We start from the raw sequence: 11,638 nt of genomic DNA, 5'->3' as shown, positions 1-11,638 counted from the left end.
ATGGTTCTCGTTAAAGGGGATGACGGTTCCGTTCACAAACGCGTCAGGTCAAGCTCCGCACAGCAGACGGACCGGTACCGGAAGCAGAAACTGATGTCCAGATTGAGCGACTCGGGTTTCGAGGAGGACTTGGCAGCGTGCTCCCCGATTTGTTCTTCCTCCACCCGGACAGTCCCATGTCCGCTCCGTGAGGATCCAGCAGCAGAACAACAGTCCATTTGGTACCTCCAGTATGGGGACACTGGATACAGGATCCAGAGGGAGAGGGAGACACTCTTTTACCCGTGCAAAAGTCTTGCTCTGCAGCCACAAGTAGGCTATCTATAAATCTAATCTATTTTAAAATAAATAACTTTAATTATATAACGTGTAAAATATTTTTATTAAATTATCCATTCATTTATCCATCCATCCATCCATTTTCTATACCGCTTCTCCTCTTTATTACATGAAATCCTCTTTATCTCCTCTTTATTACATTGTGAAATATAATCTGAAATAATTGTGTTGAGCGTATCGATTTTTTTATTCCATGACCCTTTTAATATATACTGTAATATCACTGGCCTTAACAAAGGTACACCAGCGCAATCAAATGATCAACAAAATGTCCGCTTTTATAAAGATATAAAGTCAAACCACGCCCCAGCTTTCGTATGATTTGGTTTTTTGTAGAAAATGTTCGCCAAATCGAAGCCTCATGCTTCCCAACGTACTGCGTCGTTCCGCAAAGTTGAGTGCAAAAACAAAGCACCCCAAGCACTGCTGACTCACTGTCGATGCATTTTTTATTGAGTGACTGCTAAATAACCTGCCATGGGGCCAAAGAAAGTTGCGAGTGCGAGTAAGTTCCATCCGTTGGTCATTTATAATTATTTCACATTGTTTTTAGCAGATAAAAGCACCATAATTATTCTCAATAAAATGTATTTTTTGTTAATATTTTTGGGTGTCTGGAACAGACTAATTCGATTCACATTATGGTGAAAACAGCCTCTGTTTTCATCAAGCCTTGTGGAACTAATTAATAACAAAAACTGAGGTACCGCTCGACATGAGTACATTTTGGTGACCTAATTAAGCTTCATGATTTGTGCAAAGCATTAGAAACAGACGTGTATTTTTGGGAATAGATTTGAAGGGCACAATTTGGGAGGATTGAGGCAAAATCAAATCCATATGATTCATTAAGACTATACTGACCCAAATATAAGACGGTATTTTGTCCCCAAGGAATAAAGTGTCTGTTTTTCTCTGTCCAAAAACGTGCATTCAGCATCATCTTGTATTTGTGTCAATACAGTACTTACAATGTGATAACAAACTTGTGTTGATACATTCTGAACAATAAGTATGTGTATTCCTACCTGCTCTTGTGTGTAGGTCACAACAGAGGCACGCTGCAAGCTGGTCAGCTGGCTCATCCCCGTGCACAAACACTTCCGTCTGTCTTTTGAGTGCTGCTGCCTGGCTGTGAACATAATGGACAGGTTCCTGGCATGCACGCCGGTCGCCGCAGACTGCTTTCAGCTTCTAGGCGTCACCGCACTGCTCCTTGCCAGCAAAAAGGTGCATATACGTAGTGCACATGTACTCCATTTTGAACAGAACTGTGACAGTCTATTACTGGAGTTCAGATGAAGGACTTGAGTCCTCCTTGTGGGACAAATGTGATGGACATTTTTACTATAGATGTAAGAAATGTTATCATTAAGACCAATGCATTATTCACTGAGAAATTGGTCAAAAGGGTTGGGAAAATGTAAAAAAAAAAAACAACAACCAACCTGTATTAACATTATTAACACACATACAAGTGTAAAAAGAAGTTAACCACTTTTAATATAAATACATGAAATCCATAGAACTCAGAGTCTTAACTTCAGCGATGAAGCCGTAATTCAAAGGTAATTTGCATTGTAGAAGCACCTCACAAATCTACTCAATAACATTCTTAACTGTCAAGTGTAAAAAGAAGTTAAGCATTGTTAATACATGAAACATGAAAACAAAAAACGCTGAAAGCCTTTTAACTTCAATGACAATGGCATAAAGCAAAGGTGATTTGTGTCCCAGCTTACTACATCAGTTGTTTAAAACATTGATAACTGACAAGCAAGTGTAAAAAAAAAAAGTGAACCATATAAAATGTAAAAACAACAAAACAGCAGTGGTGTGCTGTCAGGGCCTGCAAAGTCTTCTCTACTGACCTGCAACTTAAGTTCTTGTATTTGCTCTATGAAATTCTATGATTTATTCCCGACAGTGTATTATCTTCACTTCGTAGCGTGTCTCTTGGCTGCTAGGTATTTTTGTCCAATCACATTTCATCTTCTGTGTGGTGCCATGTCAATGTAATCTAACCAGGGCCTTCATAATCAGGAGTGCTGGCCCATGTCCCTTACACTGTATTAGCAATGGGGCTGTTTTTTTTTTTTTAACCAATCAGATTTAAGATTCACCTCACAAGGCCCGCTGGCTGGCCCACGGTGACGTCAGCATTTTTTTTCTGATTGGTTGTTGTCTGAAAGCCCATTCCCTTACCCTCGAGTTACCAGTGCCCTCGGACACATCATCACATGAACTGCGCGGCGCTTAACTGATCCTGTACCAACACAAACAAAGGAGATGGGCACCGTGTTGTTCATCGTTCTGTGTGCGTTATATGAACAAATAAGTGAGTTTATACAGTATATATACATACATACATTTATATACTGTATCTATATCATACAGTGTATAAGTCAGCCTGGGAAAGGGTTTGTTTTCTTTGTGCAAGGAAAATGCTAAGACTACATAAAGTGTATATGTGTGTCTCCCCCAGGTGGAGGTGTGCTCCCCAAGTATTAGTCATCTCTTGTCAATGTGCTGTGACGCCTTCACCAAGGAGCAGCTCTGCAACCTGGAGTGTCTGATTCTGCTGCGCCTCCAGTTCCGCCTGGGGTCGCCCACCCTGGCCTTTTTCCTGGACTACTACACCAACCACATGGAGGCTGTGGACAAAAGCGCGCCCAAGCAGTGTGGCAACCTGGCCCGGAAGGTGTGCGAATTGAGCCTAGCCGACTACGCCTTCAACAACTATGCCCCGTCTCTGACTGCTAGTTGTGCACTGAGCCTCGCGTGTGAGTTACTCCAACCTGGACTTCTCCAGATAGCAAAGAGCACAACCTCTCTATGGGACGGCACGATGGAGACTCAGTGTGAGGCAGACAACACTTTAGCACACCAGAGGCCTGATCTGGCTCAGGAGTGCACAGAAAACCTGAAACTACTGGTTGCACTCAATCAGGAGTCATTGGAGGTGCTCTCCAACATGTGAACTCAAGGGTTACATAGGGGAAAATACCACACTGACTGATCACCAATCAATCAGGGCTTTGTGGATCATCAACACGAGCTTTGATATCATTTCAGTAAATGTCTGGGACGTAATGAAGACCATGTTGTCATGTTATAATAGGTATTTCGTATTGTTTCATTGTAAAATGATTACTTATTATATACACAAGGGGTGTCCAAACTTTTTTCACCAAGTGCCACATAGTGAAGAATGAAAGGACGCATTGATATTTTGTAAACCAACCCATGTAGACGTTCTAAGAAGTGATATGTACTTCAAGAAACATTTGCATTACAGCTTTGTGACATAGCTGAAATGCTACTAAAATGACCTTATTTGTCCTCATAATATTACAAGTTTATGCTCATAAAATTTAAATAAAACCTTTTTACTCCTTTGATTACAACTTTTTTTTATCTTAATATTTGGACTTCTCAGCAAATTACAGCTGTTTTTTTTCCATTTCTTTTAAATTTTCCATCTATGTCAACTTTCTTTTTGTAATTATTATGTATTCCCTTTTTTAACTTTATATATAATAGTATAACTTTTCCAAAAATTACAACTTTATTGTATGTGTTGTTTCTCATAATATTACCCACTTTTTTTAAAAGTCTTTTTTCTTTAATATTCCAACTGTGTGCTACTAAAATGACATTATTTTTCTTCATAATATCAACATTTCAGGAATATCAATCTGATTCTCATAAAATTGCAATTTTCTTCTCTTAATATTTTGAATGTATTCTTGCAAAATGTTTGCTTTTTTCCATTTCTGCTGTTGCTTTGTTTTTAAATTATTTTACAAATATTGGAACGTTCTTCTTGTAAATTTTCTTCTCGTAATTTTACAACTTTATTCCCATAATATTTTGGCTTTATTCCTGTGATATTATAACTTTTTCCCCAGCTAAATTTTCATTCTTTGTTTTGGTTGTTTTTCATAATATTATGAATTAGATGACAACTTTTTTCTCTGAATATTTTGACTTTATTCTTGTAAAATGATTGCTGATTTTCTATTTTTGTTGTTGTTGGCTTCTTTTAGTGTTCTTCTTAAATTATATTTTTAGAATGAGCCGCTGTCCAATAAAAAACAGCCATTGGCCGCAAATACACCCCGAGCCGCAGTTTGGACACCCCTGACATACACATTTGTTGTTGTAATGTCTGTAACAACCATGATTACAACCATGTGTGCAGTAAAATGTTTTTTTAATGAAATAAACGGGGGAATCATTGTTGTGGGTATTTTTTTTTTCTTAAATGAAAGATAAATACGAGAACTTTACAGGAAACTTTTTAAACAGGAGGACAACGATAAAGAATGGAGTTTCTTGGGGAAAAACGGGAGGGTTGACAAGTACGGTTAGTGATCATGTTAGACTGCAGCTGATAGTTTCTCTCTGTCTCTGGCAGCATGAGTGGACGTAAACTTGTGAGCACAACTGAATAAATATAATAAAACCACCTGCCGTGTCGCCCATTTAAAAAAATAGGTCCATTAGAGTTTAATTTCCCAAATTTATATCAATGCATATATCATTAAAGCTTAAATAAAATAATCAACCAAGCAGAAAACATTTTTTTTGCAAATTCAGATAAATCACAAGTAATAACTCCTATGATATGAACATACATGACCAAATGACCAAAGTTATTTGCTCCAATTAAAAATGCACTGTTAAGGAAATGGTATTTTGTATACATGTTTACAAGTCATTCAAGTTTAAATAAACTGATGCAAGATGAAACTATCAACTTCTGTGTAGATATGCATTATATAGATAAATCCTATAGCAAGTGGGCAAAACTTACTCTACCTTTTCATAACATGGATATTATTAAAAGATTGTTAGTTGTAGTATTCTTCCACATGCAGTGACCTGCGCGCCTTGCAGGGAGGCTCTTTATCTTGCTAATCCATTACGCGTGGCAGCTCCACCTGCTGACAGAGTCGACCACACAAGTGCACTCAGCGTGAAGAACCCACTGGGCTTCTCCTGTTCTTGTTTGTTTACTCTTGGAAGGCATTTGTCACAAATGTTTGCTGAGCTGTCTGCTTTAATTGCCCTTTTCCTTTTCCACTTCTACTGGCCTTGACCTCTTCTGCAGGAGGGGATTTTACGCATAATAATTACGCATGGTGGAAGAATTATGGTGCGCATTGGTATTTCTGCATGGTAGGTGGATGCTTTTTTGGCAAGCATGAAACAAAGAAAAATGCGCTACAGACAGGGTATTTGGCTAAGTGGAGTGGAGAGGGTGGGTCTGGCGCAACTGCTGCAATGGCGCCCTTTACGCGCGCTCCTTTTTCTCACTTCAGCTCAGAAAGACCGTTGGTCCCCTTCAGCGCAATCTCTGAGGACGCCTTCAGTCCCTGGAGACCGAGCTGTAGTACATGTGATTGGGCCACAACATGAATCCGCGCCACGAACCGGGAGAATGTCTCCTTATATGAACCCAAATTCAGAAGTGGTGCGAACAAGAGGTGAAGTGATGAAGATGCACGGCGAGACAAGTGCGTTTGGTGTTTTGGGGAGAAGGCCCCCAGCAGCCAACAAGGTAAGAAAGTTGGTGTCGAAAGTGGATGCATACACTTCTAATTAATGATGCTTAATTGTTACAGGCTAAAGTGCCCAGAAGCAGTAGTCCTGTCACTGTGTATGTGGAGCTCCCTTGCAACATTGAGCAAGGTTCGCGAGCCACTTTTCCCTTATTTTTAATCTTTCTTGTCAAAATTCATGACCTTTAACTCATTTTTTTAGCCTTTCCAACAATCGCATGGGATGATTTAGAAGACTGCACAAGCGTAACCAGAAGAGAGGGCGACTCACTGGGCTCCCAGGTGAGAACTTTTTTGTCCATCTACTTTTTCGTGGTCAATGGCACGTTTCACTCCTAGATTAAATAGAGGGGGTAAAAAAATCAGGTGGCACATCTGCAGTTGCGCATCACTCCCAGTCTGTTAATGTTTCACAAGATGCGCTGGAATCCCGCACAAATAAGCATGGTGCAAGCTTTTGTCCTCCTGCCTTGAACGCATCACATTCACTAGACATGATTGCCAGTGCATGTGCAAAGCCTTACTATCCTGCCTGGTGGTCCTGGTGGGACCCTCAGGTGAGTTGTGGGTCTGTTTTTTTGTTTAATTAAACATGTACACTATTATTAATATTAATTATTTTTTTCCCCTAACAGGTGAATGAATCCGATGGAGATGAGCAAGACTTTGGGGATTTTGCGCTGGATTTTATGGCAGGTAAGAACCAAAGATGAAACATAATTAAATGTGAGAAATGTTGGGTTTAATCTTGCGATGCTGTTTGACTATCAGATTCTCCAGCCATTCTGGAGAGCAGCCTGTGCCCTGCAGAACTGATCCCCTTTCAGGGCTGTGTCATACCTCCCCTCACACCTCAGCCCGTCTTCTCTCCTGCAGAGGACAACCTGCGTCCTAATTTTTCCACGGAGATTAACAACCAGAATGGAGCACTTTGGAAGGGCATCACCTCATATCAAGGCAGGATGGGATGTTCTGTGGAAGTCAATAACAAGGTAATACTATATGTTATTGAGGTTAATATTGGTGAACAACAGGTTTAATTGCCCCATTCCAGGTTGAGGTACAACCTAATTTACGACTATGAGGCCATATACAGTAAGTATGTATATGACAGCTAGTTTTAAAATAATAATGTGATTGTAGAAATGGTTAATGTGTTTTTTTAAAGCCTTGAAACACAGAAAAGGGAAAAATAAATGACTGCGTCCACACCTTTATCCAGATCTTCACCAAAATCGAAACCGTTCTTCCTACATGTGCACCCGTTCCCAAATTGGTTGTGTAATTCTTGTTTAATCCTGCAAATTTGCAAACAAAAAATGGCGTTAAAATCAATACTTGTCACCTGACAATATCCAGTCCTGTGGAAGAATGAGGACACCCCATGGTGTAACTCTTCTATGCCTGAACTGCTACACACAAAAGGGTAAAAATCTGTCAAAACATGCACCCCCACTGTGTTGTTATTATTTTCCGGACAAATACACCACATGGTGGTGCTGTTTCTAAACCCCATAAATCGGACTGGCTTGAAATTTCTCTCAAACCTCTACAAAAACATCCTCTGTAACTTAAGGGTTTTAATTTTCAAAATTTGGTACGGGAGTTTAGGGGACTGACAAGCACAAGCATGTTAAATTTGAGCAAGATTGGTCGGAAAAACATGACTGATATCTGGCTTCAATGTGCGCGTGCTGTGTTCCCATGCAGGTCCATGAGACTCTGCAAAGAAGACAAGAAGAGAGCGAGGAGAAGAACCTTCACTTGAGGCAGCTTGCATGCCGAGCAAAGCTGCTGGCATCTGTGCTGGAGGTGAGTGAGACATGCCAGGCAGAAAGTAGACACAACATCATGTAGGAATGTCATCTTCATCTGAGGGTCTTCATGTGTCCTGTGTTAGAAACGAATAACCGTCAGAGAGACAGCGATGCCTTCCAGTGGCAAAGCAATTAGTCCTTGCAAGAGGCAGCGACTGGACCAGGGATGCGAGACCTCAGACTCGGTGGAGGAGATGCTGAGAGACGTCAGCACACGCTGCAACGCCGTGCTGCACGCCTCCGCAGGCATGAACAATCCACAGCAAGACTCAAACACTATCCCCATGTATGGCTCCTTCTCAGGCCTGCAGACCTCCATATGCAAGGAAAGCAGTGCAACGACGGACGAGTCGGAAGAGAGCGTCTCGTCTTTCCGCACTTCAGTGAGAGAACACAGCACGATAAGGACACAGGTGTTCCCTCATGGCCGGGCCTTCACCTCCAGCACCCAGCGAGGAGGCTATCGCTTTCGCTGGGTCCCCAACCACAGCTGAAAGCAAAACAGAAACAAAAAAACACAATTTACTGAGGGTGACGTGTACGGAACTGTAAGGAAGTGTGGGTGGGCGAATGATGTTAATGCTTAACTTATAATCTCCGTAAATGATTACATGATGTCTTCCTCAGGTAGCTTGTAAGCTAATCAGTCAGAGGTGGCGGCTGACAAAGGAAATAACACTGCCCTGCATTTGTTTACACTGTGTTTCTGTTTACACACTTCCAAATGTAATTATCTCAAGCCAAACGTCATTTTGTCAACATTTGCTCGGCTTTTTTTGTATTGCAATGTTATTTTTTTTGCATGCTGGGAAAGTCCACTTGAACCCAGGATGGGATTTTATTGTGACATGAGGACTTTGGGAATGTAAATAAATGGAAAGAAGAAACTTGATTTGTGTGGGAACTTTCCTTGTTTGAGCAGTGAAACAAAAGTAACCCCATGACCTCTACCGAAGAGCATGGACTTCCTTTCCTTTTGTCTCTGCGTCTGCATAGATGTGTGGTCACAGAAAGACCACAGAGTCATGATGCATCACCCTCGACATCCTTCTTTATATCCTTGTTCTTGACATTTGAAACTTTTTCCACAAATAGCATGCGTACAAACCTTTTCTGCCAAAAAAAATTGAAGAATACCGCCACCACTTTTGTTTATTAAAGACAGCCCACATCTCATTTTTGTGTTATAGATAACAAATTGTCTGTAGTTGGTCTTATGTGAGGCAGTGTTTAACTTTATGTTTAGAAAAAACAAGCTACGGGCCAACCCCGTTCTAAAAGAATATTCATATCACTATAGCAACAATGATGCTCTGTCGAAAAGGTGTGTTAATTAGATGAATTTGTGTGAAATGGTGACCTTTCGTGTTAGTAGTACACCGTGTGTCGATGTGGGGTGGACGAGCCCTCATGGGCACAATGTTGCACCTCAGGTCAGGCACCTGTTTAAACTCCCCCACCCTAAGTGTGTTTGCTTTAGGTCAGTGAAGGTGGCACTGCAGACCCTCAGCCACACACACAAGTCACACTTACAGAACATCCATGAACCTAAATAAGGATGAGACACTGACCATGAGATGTGTTTTACTGCGTCCCATGAAAATATTATTTTATCCTATATGCGTTACAATTGCATGTCCGGTAGAACGCCAAAGTTTCATTTGCGATTTTAACAATAGTATCTGACAGAAGAGCGTACGCTGTTCACATTTCAGCCAACCATTTTATTACATCTTCTCGAGGGCCAATACTATAGAAATGAATTGGATATTACTTAGAGTAGTCAGTGTGCAGCTTGTTTGGCAGTATAGATTTACTATCCGCTGAAAAAGAGCCAACACATAATCATTATTATCATTATCAAAGTGAGTACACCTGACAGTAAATGTGTCAAAATTGTGTCATGTGTCAATATTTAGTGTGACCACAATTGTTATCGAGCGCTGCCTTAATCCTCTTGGGCTTGGAATTCACCAGAGCTGCACAGGTTGATACTGGAATCCTCTTCCACTCCTCCATGATGACATCACTGGCGGAGCTGGTAAATGTTAGACACCTTGCATTCCTCCATCTTCCTTCCTTTTCAGGATGCCACACAGATGACTGGAGACACACTTGACTACTCCATCACTTTCACCTTCCACAGCAAGACACTTATCATCTTGGAGGTGTGTTTGGGCTCTTTATCATGTTGGAAAACTGCCATGCGGCCAAGTTTCCCAAGGGGATCACTCTCTGCTTGAGAATGTCACAGCGCATATTGGAACTTATGTTTCCGTCAGTGAACCACAGCTCAACGGTGCCAGCAGCACTTATGCAGCCCCAGACTATGAACCATGCTTGTCTGTATGCAAGACAATTTTGGTACACACTGGTGTTGCTAGCTATTTAAACAATAATGGCTGTGCTGAGTCATTTCCAGTGGGTAGTAAGTTTATAATGCCATACAAATTGTACATGGACTACTCTAAGGCACAGTGGCTGCTCACATATTCGCAATTCAGCAACCGCAAATTTTTGATCAAAAACCTTGACCAAGTGATGGGTTTTGGGTTTTAATGTTGTATAAATGCCCCATGATGCCCCTCAAATGTCCTGCACGCTTTCAGGATTTCGGTAAGAAACCTAAACACTGCAGGTCAAAGGTAATGAGGCTACAGGAGAAGGTTGAACTTCTACATATGTTAAAGGCAGGAAACACTTTTGCCGCCATAAGTCGCCATTATGGAGTGAATGGAAGCACTGTTAAACTCTTAAAATGTCATCATCACAGTCATTCATTAGTGGTGAGTATCTATACACTTTACTAATTAAAATGCTTTAATAAGTGTGTGAGGCATATTATGGGGGCTTAAACTTGGATTGTGCCTCAGTGCATTTAGCTGCCTTTGCCACGAGTGAACGATGGCAATTAAAGAGATGGGGAGGGTTGTCACTGAATCTAATCTAATAATTATAAGTCACTTTTATCGCACATGTTGACCTCAAGCTAGCAGGAGGGTTTGGAGGAGAAGGAGCAAGCTGGCGTTGCATACAGTGGTGCCGAGACGCGGCAATATAAACCAGGTTTTATTGGTGTCAAAATAAACATTTTTTAGCTGTCACAGTTACTCGTGTTTATATGCAGTTTGCGGTGGTGTAATACCCAATGAAAGTTGATAGTTTTGTGTATGAAGTGTCCATTACCTAACCGGAATCTCTCCATGGTGTCCCAACTGTAAAAGAAGCACTACCCCCTTCTTAACAGTGCCATGTGGTGATTCATTGGAACACCAATATAAATGAAATCTTCAAGATTAAACACTCTTAATGCACAAAATATCCATCAAACTTACTTATTTGTTGATATGATGCCCACAAAGCAATGAACAACTTCACACTCTTCTTCCTGCTACCTGCTCCTGCCGCGAGGAGGTCAGGCGCACTCGTAATTGTGAGAGTTTGGCGCTAATTGTTTTTCATTTTTATTCACGTACCCCCCATGAAAGATGGCGTACCCCTGGTGGTACGCGTAGCCCACTCTGGGAACCCAGGCTGTACAACATACCAGTTCTAGACAGAGATATATTTTTTGTCGTTTAACGACTTAAAACTGCCGTTGCCAATCAACTCCAATCAAAACAAAACACACTTGGCTCACAGGCCACTTCGTAGCTGCAAACAAAAGTGTTTGTCATGGACAGCAGGTCGTGCAGGCCAGAGTGGGGCCAAGCTTTGTTTAAGCTGCTTGTGACACATTTGACCGGTTAAACGCTATATACCGCCAAAATGCTGGGGATCGTGCGGGAGGGGAAGTAAAATATACTCTGGCTCGCGCACACAATGGGTTTCTAAGGAAACGAAAAGCCAAACCTTGCAAGGGAGAGTGCGAAGCAGTTGGAGTACCGCGGGAAACCTGAGGTGAGACAAGGGCCC

At 41.3% G+C, this 11,638-nt stretch overlaps 2 protein-coding genes across 2 annotated transcripts; both read left to right on the top strand.

Moving 5' to 3' along the window:
• LOC129179415 (cyclin-O protein B) lies at window positions 1-3,353 on the top strand. The gene is made up of 3 exons (XM_054772619.1): window positions 1-312; window positions 1,384-1,569; window positions 2,825-3,353. The coding sequence occupies exons 1-3, from the start codon at window positions 1-3 to the stop codon at window positions 3,317-3,319; spliced, it is 993 nt and encodes a 330-aa protein (XP_054628594.1). The 3' UTR covers window positions 3,320-3,353.
• A 2,432-nt stretch (window positions 3,354-5,785) lies between these two features.
• On the top strand, window positions 5,786-8,217 carry LOC129179414 (multicilin). Its single transcript, XM_054772618.1, has 7 exons — window positions 5,786-5,905; window positions 5,970-6,036; window positions 6,109-6,188; window positions 6,542-6,602; window positions 6,678-6,898; window positions 7,617-7,718; window positions 7,807-8,217. The coding sequence occupies exons 1-7, from the start codon at window positions 5,786-5,788 to the stop codon at window positions 8,215-8,217; spliced, it is 1,062 nt and encodes a 353-aa protein (XP_054628593.1).
• Window positions 8,218-11,638: the final 3,421 nt, after the last annotated feature.

Source organism: Dunckerocampus dactyliophorus, chromosome 4, assembly GCF_027744805.1.
Source record: "Dunckerocampus dactyliophorus isolate RoL2022-P2 chromosome 4, RoL_Ddac_1.1, whole genome shotgun sequence".
In the NCBI taxonomy this organism is placed as follows: Eukaryota; Metazoa; Chordata; class Actinopteri; order Syngnathiformes; family Syngnathidae; genus Dunckerocampus; species Dunckerocampus dactyliophorus.
The sequence above is the reverse complement of the archived record's forward strand: the minus strand, read 5'-3'. Positions and strand labels throughout refer to the sequence as shown.